The 15,406-nt window shown below is 36.9% G+C and overlaps 2 protein-coding genes across 2 annotated transcripts; one reads left to right on the forward strand and one right to left on the reverse strand.

Annotated features, from left to right (window-relative positions):
• The first annotated feature begins 7,265 nt into the window (after nt 1–7,265).
• Nucleotides 7,266–8,442, forward strand: LOC141717177 (cytochrome P450 72A397-like). The gene is made up of 3 exons (XM_074519282.1): nt 7,266–7,514; nt 7,624–8,005; nt 8,118–8,442. The coding sequence occupies exons 1-3, from the start codon at nt 7,270–7,272 to the stop codon at nt 8,394–8,396; spliced, it is 906 nt and encodes a 301-aa protein (XP_074375383.1). The 5' UTR covers nt 7,266–7,269; the 3' UTR covers nt 8,397–8,442.
• A 1,539-nt stretch (nt 8,443–9,981) lies between these two features.
• LOC141721061 (ATP-dependent zinc metalloprotease FTSH 2, chloroplastic-like) lies at nt 9,982–14,262 on the reverse strand. Its single transcript, XM_074523801.1, has 5 exons — nt 14,107–14,262; nt 11,946–13,133; nt 11,552–11,865; nt 10,863–11,103; nt 9,982–10,536 (listed from the first exon to the last, which is right to left on the reverse strand). Exons 2-5 carry the CDS (start codon nt 13,131–13,133, stop codon nt 10,198–10,200), a joined length of 2,082 nt encoding a protein of 693 aa, XP_074379902.1. The 5' UTR covers nt 14,107–14,262; the 3' UTR covers nt 9,982–10,197.
• Nucleotides 14,263–15,406: the final 1,144 nt, after the last annotated feature.

A 15,406-nucleotide genomic window follows, 5' to 3' on the forward strand; every position in this document is an offset into this window, starting at 1 on the left:
TTCTGAAAAATATTATTAATAATCCCTAAATTATTTTCATAAATTATAAATTCGAATTTAGTGATTTAATTAAGTATTTAATTACTTATTTATTTATTATTTAGTAATTAAGTAATTATTTAATAATTAAGTATTAAAATTAATCGAATACTATGATTAAAGATCTGATAATTAGGAGAATAAAACGAATAACTCGTAATTATACGAGTAATTGAACGATAAGTTCGATTATTATTATTCAGAAGATAGTTAATTATTCGTGTAATATCGTAATAATTATTCGTAATGAATAATTAAATACAGATAATTGATTTAAATCATAACGTGCAATAATAACAGTAATGTTTCGATAATTATATGAGAAATAACTCGTAAAAATACGAGTAGTGGATCGTTGAATTGAATCCTGATTCGGATAATAGTTTATTTATTCAACAGTTATCGTATGAGTTGATCGTATCGATTATTTGCTTATAAATAATCGATCTAATCGAATAAATAACGATAAGTTATAAATATTTGTAATAAATTGTGATTAATCCTAATAATTAGGGATTGATTATTTTAAATTATTAAATAATTATTTATTAAATATTTATTAGTTATTTATTTAATAATTATTTAAAAGTGATTAATTATTTCGATAATTAATCACATAATTTTCAATAAATCATAACTTATTCATTTTAACTCCAAAAATTATAGAAAAATTATTTTTGACTTTTCTTAAATAATTATTTTAGGATTTAAAAATTTGTAATAATTAATTATATTGAATAATAAATTGAATTATCAGTGTTTAATTGATAATAATTCAACCGTTAGTCTGAATTGAGCGAAACGAAAGCCATTTTACTCAGAAAAATGAATTCTTTTCATTAAAAATAATATGAAGACCTAATTTCTTCTAGAAATTAGTTGACTTTATTAATTGCTTGATTATCAGTCGAAATGCGTGCCGAGATGAATCCGAAAAATTCCGGAAAAATGGGAAATGAAGTAGAAGGTGATCAACGGAGCAATCAACGAGTCGATTTTGATTCTAAAAATTATTTTAACTATAAAAATGATTATGTGCTTATGTGCTTATGTGTATTATGTGGTTAATCGAGTCTTACTTGCTTATATGTAATATACGAGTCGGTCATAAGCGTATGGGTAGATAATAGGAACGAAATGAAGTCAATTCAAGATGCAACTGAAGTACAAAATGACTTAACCAGTCTATTTTGCTAACAGAAGCTAAGCCAGCAAGGCAGGTCGAGTAGGTGATAGACGAAAGTGAGTTAATTACAGTAAGTCGCGCAGAAGGCAAGTATCTCCTCTATTCTATTTTTCAGAATAGTGATATTCTCTTCAAATTCTCATTACAATAGCACTCTTTTAATTCTCTTGTTCATATTTTATTTCACTTCTTGATTTATTCTTCTCATTCGAATTCATTATTCATATTCCAATTGTTACTCACAATCATTGATATATTCTAGTGATTTGAATATATCAAGGCATACCGATTGTTCGGTTGCTATTCCAGGGACTGGATAATACTACTTTTGGGATTAAGTTTACTTAATCCTAAGGCCCGGGACATAAATGGATCCTTGAGATGGGCCGTAGTGCCTGGGTGCCCGACGGGATCTATATAGTGAGATATAGATCTGCACTGTATCCTGGCTGATCAGCAGGGTATAGCTGCGAACTTGAGTCCAGTTTAGTTCATTTGTATTCGTCAGTAATGGCCTTCTTTCTATTCTTGTGAGGTTATATCTTTGCAGATATACCTGGGTTACGGATTCACTTATATTGCTTTAACACTATTTATATTTTGTAGACTTATTGAGCAATTTTTGGCTCACACCTTTTATGTTATTCACCTTATTGTTTTCAGTTAAGAAGGAATATGAAACCCATCAGGACACGAGTGGTAAAGAAGCGGGTCAAGCCTCGGGATCCTCTCATACCCAAGGTGTTGATCCCAATCCAGGAAGAAAGCTTTGAGTTGCCCGAGCAGGTGGAGTGTTGATAGAAAGTGTGTGTGTTTGAATAAAAGATGAACTTAGTTTAAAAATGAATTAGACAATGGTTTGTAATAAAGAGAGTTTGTGAGATCTTAATTGTTGGTTTGTAATAAAAGTAGTTAGTGGTTCTTGTTTTCATACTTCAACCTAAAAAGATCTTGGTTAGTGTTAAAGGGGTTTAGTTTCATTTCTTTATTATTTATTAATAAGCTTGCACAGGTTTGGTGATTAGCTCGTAACCCCCAGACCTATACCCCAGGTTTGGAGGGCGTTACATAAGTTGTGTATTGAAAGGATATTGTCGATGCCATGATAGAGTATTGATGTTTTATAACACTTGTGAACCCGTTATTGATTCTTGAGAAACCCTGTTATTATTCTTTGTGAACCTGTTATTGATTCTTGAGAAACCCTGTTATTGTTCTTGTAATGACTTGATATGATTATTGTTCAAACCTTTACAGTAACCTTTTTATTCATATCCTGATCACCTGTTGATATCTTGAATTCTTGTAAACCCTATAAGAACCTTTATGAAACCCCTTGCGTAATGATCCTTCATTCCTTTGTTTACCTTATTCTACGATGATCCTTGGAACTGTTTTGATTCCCTAACTTGTATACCTTGTGATCATTTGATCAAGATCCTTAGCATTGAACTTTGCTTACCTTTGATTCATTCAATTTCTTTGAATTCTTGAAATTGAACTTAAGAATGAGTTTCGACTTGAAAGAGTCTGAATGATTTCATATTCTTGGTAATGTTAAAATGAACTCAGTAAAACCTTTCTTTTCCAACACAAGGTTTTTCAAATGAATTCCTGATGGATTGGATTGAGACGTAAGAGACTAGTGGGACTAGTCCAGTCATATAAGAGACTAGTGGGGCTAGTCCAATTTAAGGCTGAAATTATGTCATAGGTACCTTAACGACCAGATGGAGTTTGGTTCGGGCTGATCACCCATGTTATTATTATTAATTGAAAGTTGAAGTAGTCCAATCAAGGGTTCCCTATCACTTTATAAAGGATATTAAATACATTGCTTTAGCAAATTTCTTCTTTGAAAATGAAATGGCTTATAATGGTTTGAAAAGAGTTGATTGTGATATTGATTAGCATACAGCTTGTGAACCCTGATTCTTATTCTGATATTGTTATCAATCATATATTTGATTCTCAGAGTTGAAAAGATTCTCGCTTTCCATTTGAAAGATCCTTGAGATCCTGTTGATGATTTGTGATGAATGTCGGCTTTCGCCTTATCTTGAACCTTGATTCTTGAAAGCCCAACTATCTCTTCATAAACCTTCCCTAGCCCAAAGATAGAAATCTGCCGCCTAGAGAATTTCAGTAGAATGCCCCAAAAGTAATTGTGAAAGGATATTGTTTATTACATCATAGAACTGTCATTTAGTTACTTGCTGAGTTTTATACTCATATATTATGCTTTGTTCTAACCATGGCAGTTAAGCAAGAGGATAGATAGACTTAGACACACCGCTCGTAAGAGCGTACCTGGTGGCCCCTATCGTGTTGTAGGCTTCCAGATGCGAGAGCAGGTAGTACAGGCTATGTGTGAGCAAGCGCTTAGACGAAAAGTTTGTAAAGATACAATGGGTTATCTGTCGGTTCCAAGTCGGAATCGATTATGTAAATCTTGTATTATTTTGGGTTGTAATTTATATAATATGGTTGGTAGTTGTAATCTTGTCTCAAACTTTATCCTATTAGATCCTGTTAGTAGTTAATCATGGTTTATGCTTATTTATTGCTAGTTTAATGGTGTGTGGGTCCTCATTTCCTAACCCCGAGATTGAAGGCATCACGGCGTGGACGGTTGAATCATCGAATTCTGACGAGCAGAACTCCATTTACATCCAAAACAAGAAATTGGAGCCAAGGATCAAGAAGGCAGCGCACCCACACGGGAGAGCGGGGAGGCCGCGCCAGATATACAGAAGTGCGCACGCCCGCACAGAAAGTGGGGCATCTGTGCGGGGTCCCGGTAGCAGAATCCTGATTTGACTTGAAATCGAAGAATTTGAGAGCCCAGGTCGTCCAGATGCATATATAAACCAATAAAAAGACGTTTTTAAGAATAATGCGCCAATGGAGAGCATTGAGAAGACCTAGAGAGCACAAGACGACTACGAAGAAGAAGACTTTTGTATTCGTCAATATAGTTGATACTTTGGATGCTTGTTTTCGATTTGTCTTTACTACCTAGTACTCTTATATTTTTTATTATCATATTTTCATTGGAACCCATGGTGACGATGAGTTCGATTATGAACTAATCGTTGTCATGAGATTCTAGCGGATTTATTTATGGATTTCAGTAGTTAATTGTTTTATAATCCTTTGTGTGTGGTTATTTATGATTTCCTACTTTGGTTGTGCTTATTCGTCTTTGATGCGTAGCTAACATCTAAGATTGTTTATTAATCTCTGTTGAAGCGACAGTGAATATAGAGGTTTAGAACTTGCCATGCTAGCATAAGTTTATGTATGAATTGACATGTATAATTCGTGGGTAATTTTAACCATCTTATTCACCCTATGTAATCAAGATGGATAACTTGTTCTTAAACCGTTATGTTTTCAATCTTTATAGACATATAGGGACTAAGAATAATTGGTATCTATTCAACTTGTATCTTAATTGTGGATGTTTGATAGTAGGGTGTACGTATAACGGAAGTTAGCGTATACTAGTTTCGTGTTAACTGATTAGTTGTCATCACCATCACATGCTAGGGATAAAAATATAGACTTTGAATGAAGTATTTAATGAAGTTAGAATCCCGTGTTTACTCTCATATAAGTAATTCAATCGTAATTCTCTTAGTTAATGTTATTTAGTATAATCTCTTAGTTAAATCAAAACTCAATTTGTTATTTGTCTTAGCATTGAACGATAATCATACATTGTTGCATAGGTACATAATCTGAACTTAACCTAAACCGATTCTCTATGGGAACGAACTTGACTTATATCTTATACTACTTGTGATCACGTGCGCTTGCGTGTATTTTCGCCTATATTTTGGTGCGAACATAGACCAGTGCAAGATACTAACATTTCCAGTTTTGCTGATACTTCTTGTTCTGATGAGTCTATTAGGACTACTACACCTTCACATAAGGTCCCTGTTGTTAGACCTCATCGACACAAGATAATTCCAGCCAAGTTTAATGATGATACTGGCTTACCAGCTCATTTGATCTCAAATATCATTATTGCTGATAAAATCTCTGAACCTCAAAACTATAAAGAAGCTATTGATCTTCCTGAATGGTGTCAAGCTATGAGCTTAGAGTTAGCTGCTTTGGAAGCCAATGAGACATGGGAGGTGGTTCCCTTACCTTCTTCTAAGAAGGTTATGGGATGTAAATGGCTCTATAAAGTCAAATATTTGTTAGATGGTAAAATTGACAAGTATAAAGCCAGGCTAGTAGCATAGGGGTTCACACAAACTGCCAATATGGATTACTTTGAAACCTTTTCCCCTGTGGCAAAGATGACCTCTTTCAGATTATTGCTAGCTTTGGCAGCTATGAATAACTAGGATATCTCTCAACTTGATGTGATAAATGCCTTCTTGCATGGTCTATTAGATGAAGAAGTGTATATGGCTTGCCCTCCTGGATATACGATTCCTGAAGCAGTTCTACAAAAATACCCAGGTCAGAAGTTAGTGTGTAGGTTACTTAAATCATTATATGGGCTTAAGCAAGCTCCTAGGCAATGGTTCATTGCTCTCTCTTCTGCGTTGATTTCCTTTGGCTTTGTTCAAACTATAAGAGATCCCAGCCTGTTTGTTTACTCTAAGGAATCTTCTGTTGTCTATCTACTCGTTTATGTAGATGATATGGTTATGACTGGTAGTGATGCTGTTCTTATAGCTCATATAACTGATTTCTTGAGTTCTCATTTCAAAATCAAAGCTCTTGGTACATTACATTACTTTTTGGGTCTTCAAGTAACTAGGAATAAGGCTGGTATTTTTATGAAACAGCATAAGTACACTAGTGATTTACTTCTTGAGTTTGCACATCTCAAGTCTCAGCATTCCCTTATTCCTATTGAGCATCATCATGAACTGTTGCATGACTCTGATAGCCCTCTCCTACAAGATGTATCTGCTTATAGAAGATTGGTGGGAAAACTTATCTACTTAACCATTTCACGTCCTGATTTGTCCTATGTTGTACATATTCTAGCTCAATATATGCATTTACCTCAATCAATTCATTGGCATGCTGCTCTCCAGCTCATCAGATATTTACAGTCCACTTCCACTGTAGGCATGTTCTATGTTGCATCAGTTAATCCAATTATGTCTTCCTTATGTGATGCTGATTGAGGTGGCTGTCATTTCACTCGTCAATCATTGACAAGTTTTTGCATTATGTTTGGAGGGACGGTCGTTGCTTGGAAGGGCAACAAGCAGCATGTCGTCTCTCAGTCTTCAGCTGAAGGTGAATACCGCAGTATGGCTGATACTGTGTGTGAAATTACCTGGATGGTGTCCTTGCTGTCTGAATTGCAGCTTTGTGATGTTACTCCAGTTCCGTTATTTTGTGACAACCCATCTGCATTATATATTGCTTCTAATCCCGTATTTTATGAACGCACTACACATATTGAAATCGATTGTCATCTTGTGCGTCACAAACTTAAGACTGGTTTGATTTTCACTCTCACATTGCTTCCCATGATCAACCAGCAGATTTGTTCACTAAAGCTTTAGTTTCAGCTCATCTGCGTGTTCTTTTGTCCAAGTTAGGAGTTGTCAGTGCTCTGCCTACCCCTAACTTGAGGGGATGTTAAATTACTGTTCAGAGCTCTTGGCTGAGGTGGCAAAAGCTGGCAATAACACTTCACGCTTAAAAGTTTGTTACAAATCTCAGGATCTAGAAATGGGAATAGATATACATTCTTCTCAGAGTTTGTTAAAGCAGGAGAGTTAGTTAGTACTAACTTTCATAAAAACACAAAATTGTAAACTTCATCTTCTATAACAAGTATGTAGAGTTTAAAGGTTGTTAATGGAGATTGTCAACATTTACATTCGAGTTTATTGTATAAGCATGATTATCAGTTGTAACAACAATTATATTTTTCTTGTCGCGTGATCATAATACTGTTAAAAAGAAGTACGTATTTCACAATATGAGTTTAAAAGAAGTGATTGTAGTCTCTTGTTCCAGTTTATCTAGTATAAATTTTGTTGTGGTTGCAGGGTATGCTACCAGCATTTGATTTGTGTTGCCGTGAGATGACAATAAAATGGATGGAAATGATAGGGGCGGGAAGAAATTCATGCGAGTTAGATGTGTGGCCTTTTCTTCAAACATTAACAAGTGATGTAATTTCCCGTACTGCATTTGGTAGTTGCTATCAAGAGGGAAAAAAGGTATTTGAATTACAAGTGGAACAAGCTGACTACGCATTTAAGGCTCTGCAATCAGTTTACCTGCCGGGATCCAGGTAAAGTCATACCCTATACTTGCAGAATAAAATGGTAAAGTTTGATATGTGAAGTATATACAAAAATGTGCACAAAGGAAACAGAAGAAGTCGCCTATTCTTTTTTCAGGTTTTTACCAACTAAGAGGAACCAGAGGATGGAGGAAATAGACAAAGAAGTGCGATTTTTAGTAAAAGGTATTATTGATAAGAAGATGAAGGCCATGAAAGAAGGAGAAGCTAGCACTGACGACTTATTGGGATTATTGCTGGAAGCAAACTCTAAAGAACTCGAACAGGGAAACAAGAATAATGGAATGAGCTTTGACGATGTAATTGAAGAATGCAAGGTGTTCTATTTTGCTGGCCAGGAGACCACCTCAACCTTGCTTGTGTGGACGTTGGTCTTGTTAAGTATGCATCCCAATTGGCAAGATCGAGCTAGACTAGAAGTATTGCAAGTAATTGGGGATGACAAACTGGATATAGGTCATCTCAATCATCTGAAGATTGTAAATACTTTGTTCTTCATGCAACTTGAGGTGGAAAGGTAGAATTAGCAATTTAAAACACTTCTTGACTTAACCATTACATCCGTTTTCTTTTTTTGTTTACTGCATGCAGGTGACTATGATTTTGTACGAGGTTCTGAGATTATATGCATCAGTATCTATTCTAGTTCGACAGATAAATGAGGAAATTACTTTGGCAGATATAAGCTTACTACCAGGAATGCAAATTGTGGTGCCTGTAAATCAAATTCATCATGATCATGATATATTGGGCGCTGATGCAAAAGAGTTTAATCCTGAAAGATTCTCTGAAGGCATTTCAAAGGCAACAAAAAATCAGGCAGCTGCATTTTTGCCGTTCGGTGGGGGATCTAGGATCTGCAAGCTGTAGTTGGTACCTATAAATTAATTTGGTTGCTGTAATGTGAAGCATGTACAATGCTTTATGTGGAGTTACCACCTCCAATATAGTGGTTAATAAAGTGTGTTATTGTTTAAGACCTAAATTTTATTACAAAACCTATAAGAAAAAGACTTGGGACCATAATATAAAGATAGATACGTGACTCAAACCATGAGCGAATAAATGTTTATCGATCGGGGTAATCTATTATGACAAGTTTCGCCGACCTGAGTGATCTATTATTGATTTAACAGTGTCTAAATGTTTACCCGATCAATCTTGTGAAGATTTACCTGAAGTAGTGTGCCTTGATAGTTGTTACAAGCCTATACACAAACTACACGTATACGTATACTCGATACGATAAAGAGTTGGTGCAGTGATTAAACTTTTATCCCTTGCGAAAGTCAAGAGTTCAACTTTTTAGAATGTGCGTGTATAATTAATTAGCGAAAAAACATATCAACGTACCACTCAATATGATTATGCACTAAAAATCATTACAAATAATCAAAAACTGCAACAACTGCAGTCGGCATACGATGAATAGAGATGTTCAAAAAATCCGAAGCCCGGAATCCGATCCGATCCAGAAAAAAGCCCGAAAAGCCCGATTCGGAAAAAAGCCCAGCCCGGTTCGGCCCGGCCCGCGGGCCTTAAATGGGCCTCCTTTTTTCTCGAAAATCCGGCCCGGCCCGAAACCAGAAAAGCCCGGATAAAAGCCGGGATTTAAAAAAGTCCGGATAAAAGCCCGGATCGAAAAAAACCCGGTTCGGCCCGGATAAAAATCCGGGTTTTTGAAAAGCTTGATTAAAAAAATGATTTTTTATATAGAATTTGAAAATACAATACTTTTTATGATTTTTAAAATAATATATCATAATATAAGAAACAATTAAAGTATATATGATTATTTTTATATTATATTAAAAATAATTATTTATTTCGGTGTCTAAACTACTCTATCTAATATATCAAGATATTATTTTCTCTGATATTTAAATTACTCATAATTCGAGTTATAAAATATTAAAATATCTTTTTAATATATAAATAAAAAGCTTGAATAAAGCCCGGTTTGGCCCGATCCGGCCCGGCCCGCGGGCCTAAAACGGGCCTTATATTTTTTAGGAAGCCCGGCCGGCCCGGCCCGATTTTTAAAAAGCCCGGCCCGATCTGTTTTAAAAAAAAACGGGCTTTTTAAAACCCGAATAAAGCCTGGCCCGGTGGGCTTTTTGTACATCTCTAACGATGAACAAGTAGAGTTTTGAAACAGAATTTTAACAGGTATCAAAATTTTGTCAATACAATTGATCTCCATGACTCTTTTCATATTTGATATAATGTGGTTCACACAGCCCTGATGATCAATATTACCAAAAGCAACAGAGAACTCAAGTTCATGACTGACTTTTTATTGTATCATGGGTAGTAATGTCTGCAACCGCTAGAACATTATAGGCAGTAATGTTGTGCAAATTTAAACTTCCTTCATGACCGTAAACACAAACTTCCTTCATGACCGTAAACACTGCAGCATAATTGCCTACAAGACATTACAAGAGATCAGAGATGAGAAGTGAAGTTTTCGAACTTGGTAATATTGCTACTGGACTATTATAAAAGCATACAGATATACGTACTTACATGTATATTTGGCGGAATCTTGATTAAATACAGAGTATACATGGACGTATGTAAGTGGAAACAATAGAAGGTTATACATTTAGTCGAAGTGAGATGTTGAAACTGATCATTACACATAGATCTACAGGGGCATATATGCAAATTATACTGGGACAGGAGTTGACACTGAAGGTGGTACAAGATTCTCGACTGGAATCTCAGTAAACTCAGACAAGATTGCTCGGAATTCATCCCCAGTCATAGTTTCCTTCTCAAGAAGAATTTCCACTATCTTGTCCATTGCATCACGGTTGTTCTTGATATGGCTCAGAGCAATTTCATATGCACTATCAGAAAGCCTCTTTATAGCGCTATCAATATCTTCAGCAAGCCTTTCAGACATAGAATTCCTAGCCATCATTCTCATGATCACATCACTCTGACCAGATGAGTCCATAAGTGACCATGGGCCAATGTCAGACATGCCGAATGTAGTTACCATCTGAAAACAAATTGACAGTCTCATATTATACACGAAAATCATAAAGATATGTCGATGGAAGAAAACGAGGACTTTTGAGGCAAATAACCTCAATATTATCTGGACTTCAAGACAGTAACATTAAAATATTATATTTAACAGAGAAGGTACTTTTTAAATTTTTTGCTTAACAAAAATTTCACTGCAATAATACTGCAGGATATTCTACGTGAAGCAAACAGATGGAGATGGACCCCCATTAGAAATAAAATTTATATTAATATTTTATAAAGATTCGGTCTACAGGGAAGCAAGTAAGTTGCAAAAAATCAGAACTAAATGTTTACCTGTTTGGCCAATCCAGTGATCTGCTGCAGGTCACCTACTGCACCCGTGGTCACCTCAGACTCTCCAAATATCACTTCCTCGGCTGCTCTTCCACCAAGTCCACCAACTATTCTTGCATAGAGTTGCTGCTTGGAGATCAAGGTTGGATCATCTGAAGGAATGAACCAGGTTAAACCCCTTGCTTGACCACGCGGGACTAGTGTGACCTTTTGAACAGCATCATGCCCAGGTGTAAGAGTTCTGCATCACAGCATATGCAACAGATTTAAATTTGATCTACAAAAGACTAGGATATATGTAGCACCTTGAGGTCTGGTAGTTCAGGTATAAACATGAACAAATATTATGATAAACTTTCCAGGTCATATCTAGTAACCTATATTCATTAACAGAAAATTTCACACTGCCAATATAAACTATCTTGGTTGCTAAAGTAACAAGGAATACTTTGATATCCCTCTTCGCATACATAGATAGTTATCTAAATATTGTTTAACCAGTAGGGCTATTTGCAATTTTTGCTGCATACTTGTTTCCAAACCAGGACATATAAATAAATTAACAAAGAAAGCTAATTACCGACATTTTAGCACACATTAAATTTAGTGGAACTCTGAATTTCAAAACTTTCACATTACCAAGAAGAAATTTCAAATTAAAATTGAAAAAGAAAGAAAGTAGGATATACCCGCAAATGGCATGTCCAACTTCATGGTATGCTACCAAACTTTTACTTTTTCCATCTGTCATAACAGTCCCTTCCATTCCAGCAACTATCCTATCGATTGAATCGTCAATTTCTTTAGATGAGATTCCAGTCTTCCCACGTCGGCCAGCCAATATAGCAGCCTCATTTAATAGGTTTGCAAGATCAGCTCCACTAAAACCAGGTGTTCTCATAGCCACCACCTCAAGAGATACATCTCCATCGAACTTTTTGTTGCTACCATGAACCTTTAAGATCTCCGTCCTTCCCCGAACATCTGGCACATCAACAGCTACCTAGAACCATGATTCAAGTTACAAACACAAATACATTCCCACCCATAGTAAAAGCAACATATTAATGACATGTAAATTACCTGTCTATCAAATCGGCCTGGTCTTAAGAGGGCAGAATCTAATATGTCAGCACGATTAGTAGCTGCAATTACAATAACGCCAGTGTTTCCTTCGAAACCATCCATTTCTGTCAGAAGCTGGTTAAGTGTCTGTTCTCTTTCATCATTCCCACCTCCTATGCCAGTTCCTCTTTGCCTCCCAACAGCATCAATTTCATCAACAAAAACAATGCAGGGAGCATTTTCTTTGGCTTTCTTGAAAAGGTCACGCACTCGAGACGCACCAACACCAACAAACATTTCAACGAACTCTGAACCAGAAATTGAAAAAAATGGAACACCTGCCTCACCAGCAATAGCCTTTGCTAGAAGGGTTTTCCCAGTTCCTGGTGGACCAACAAGAAGAACTCCCTTAGGGATGCGAGCACCCACTGCTGTGAACCTTTCAGGCTTCTTCAAAAACTCCACAACCTCCATAAAATCCTGCTTAGCTTCATCTACTCCAGCAACATCGGCAAATGTTACGCCAGTGTTTGGTTCCATCTGGAACTTGGCTTTTGATTGACCAAACTGAAGAGGAAAACCTGGCCCTCCAGGACCCCCCATTCCTCCTCCAGATCTTCTAGAGAGGAGAAAAAGACCTCCAATCAAAATCAATGGAAAAGCAAGATTCCCAATCAAGTTGAATAGAAGGGAACCTGAGTCCTCTTGGGCATTATGTGCTGCAAAATCGATGTTCTTCTCTCTAAATTTCTGAAGAAGTTCCTGACTGAGGCCTGGGAGTTGTACACGAACTCGCTGCACACGATTACCTAATTCAGGAGAAACAGCCTCAACAATAGCGATTGTTCCATTCTCAAACAAATCTACTTTATTTACTCTGTCCTTGTCCAAATACTCCAAAAACCTTGAGTAAGACATCCTTGAGTTCGATGCACCCTGCTCATCAGCCAAAGCATTTCCATTACCTAGTAATGCAGGCGTGGCAAGGCCTACATTTCCAAGCAACAGCTTCAGAAAGCCTCTTCTTCCTTCATGTTGCCTTTGGTCTAAAGTTGCTTTTACCGTGAGTGATTTTGATACCTTAGCCAGTGATGGACGAGTTGAAGACGAAAATAGATGCCTAACATATAATTCTTTGGTCAAAACAGTTTTAGTACTAGGGGTAGATATGCCACTTCCAACAACGCATGCAGATGAAGCTGCCATCTGAACCAATGAACAGAAGAAATCAATGGATTGTAAAGTTGTACACATGTAACTTCATTTAACTACTAATATGAAATTATGTCATCCTCTGATAACATCCAAAACCAAAGAAGCATGGAGATCAATAAAAACAAGGATATTATTATAACATGCTCCTACAATGCGCTACTCAATGCATGTTTCATTAGTTGATAAACAAAATCAATTGCAGACCCAGGTCCATTGTCAAGGGGCCCAACTTAGTGGTTTACATTAATTTCTTGGTATTGAACATAGTATCTCACACAACTATTAACTATAGCATATAACTCCTTTAACCAGATAAATTAACAAAAAACACTTATGTTGTGGAAGTAATGTATTCAATTGTACATTTATGTTATGTGTACACTGATCAAAATATCCACTATATGCATTGTCGGTACCTGAGCTAGCTATAACTCCACAACAATATGATATTGTCCGTTTTGGACCGAGCTAACATGAATTTGTTTTTTGGGCACAGCTCAAAAGGACTACTAATGGAGTTAATTGGCTCGATATTTACAAGAGAATTATCTCTTATCTTCTTGACGTGATACTTGGATTGACACTATCCAACACGCATAATTGCGTAAGCACCCTCGAGCAAGGCACGCGATGAGTCATCCGACAAAGACAAATATTCAAGATCTAGCAGAGTTAATTTTTCGACACAAAGTTTCTTGAACTAGTTATCCTCTATATCATTTACAAAATGCTTTATCGTAAATAGCCAATACGATATTCGAGATTACACAAATAATCCCTACGATACTGTTAAATACAGAGCATAAACCAACCAAAAAAACAGCATGTATTCTTGATTCTTTAGATCAAGAAAGCAACTTTCAATATAACTTAACCAGAAGCAATTGGGAAAAACACTATGAAAATATTGTGATTAAAGTTGAATAAAAATGTATATAATGAAAAGGAGAAAGAGCAAAAGTACCTCTGAGAATTTGAATGAGAGCCGATGAAAAAGAAGAGGGGGGTTTTAAAGTGAGTGGATGTGGTTCCTAATCTCTAACGTGTCTTTCTATCTGTGTCTTGTTATATATACAGGCGCTTATATATGCACGTATAGTTAAAGATTCTCTATTAATAACCTGCGACTACATTAATACAGTTTGAAGTCTATCTTTATTAGAATATTTTAGATTTTTCGTGGATAATATGCGCGGCAATCACATTTATATTGTTATATAATTAAAAAAATGTTGGATAAAATGATCTTTCTTCAATGTTAATTATAATATAGAGTTTAAACTCAAATTATTCGGATTTATCTTATGTCGTTTCTGATAGTACATACAGCTCTTGGTAGGCCCCTCCTAAGCGCCTAACTCCATACAGCTCCTGGGAGGCCTACTCCTACGCCCCTAACTCCATACAGCTCCTGGGAGGCCTACTCCTAAGCTGCTAACTCCATACAGTTCCTGGGAGGCCTACTCCTACGCTCCTAACTCCATACCGCTCCCGGCACGTGGCTCCTGGGAGGAGTAGTCCCGTGCAGCACCACTCCTAACTAGCTCAGTCCCGCAAGCAGAACCCTGATAAACCCCAGCACGTGAGACGTTGGCCCCGGCACGTGACGGGGACAACTGTCACACATCAATCATGGGAATAATCAGGGCACGTGTTAGAGGATCCTCAGAACATTCCTCGACCAGTCTCGCGCTGACACGTGTAAAGCATCCACTTCCGCCAGGTGTCCTCCGTTCCCAGAACCAATGGCTACGATTCAAAGGTACCAACCCCAAAACCCTACCCTTGGGCTATAAATAGCCCAAGAAGGTGAGGTTTTGGGGTTAATCATTCTTTCACACTCATATACACACACAGCCACCTTACATTCATATTCATCTTCATCTTCCCAAAAAGCTAGTTCTTACTCTCACGCCGGAGGCGCCGCGGGGCTCCAACCCCCCTTCCGGTGTTGTTTTGTAGGAACCCAACTACAGCTACACCTCTACAGCGGCGAAGGATCCAGGACGGCGTCGAAGGAGCAGCCCCGCCACCAGGAGTTATCATTTGGCGCTAGAAGGAGGGGCCGCTCTATCCTTGGGTCTCGGTGCCCCTGGATTCGTCGTCATGAATAAACTCTTCAAAGAGTCCATTCATTCAAACTTGTAAGAATCCAAGCAACCCACCTTTTCCAATAAGCATGAATGTTGTTTATTTCGGCCATGTTTGCGTGCACTTGTTATTTTAGGCCACGTTTATGTGAGCCCGTTTTGTTGGTTTAAGCC

The sequence above is a fragment of the Apium graveolens genome, chromosome 4, assembly GCF_009905375.1.
Source record: "Apium graveolens cultivar Ventura chromosome 4, ASM990537v1, whole genome shotgun sequence".
In the NCBI taxonomy this organism is placed as follows: domain Eukaryota; kingdom Viridiplantae; phylum Streptophyta; class Magnoliopsida; order Apiales; family Apiaceae; genus Apium; species Apium graveolens.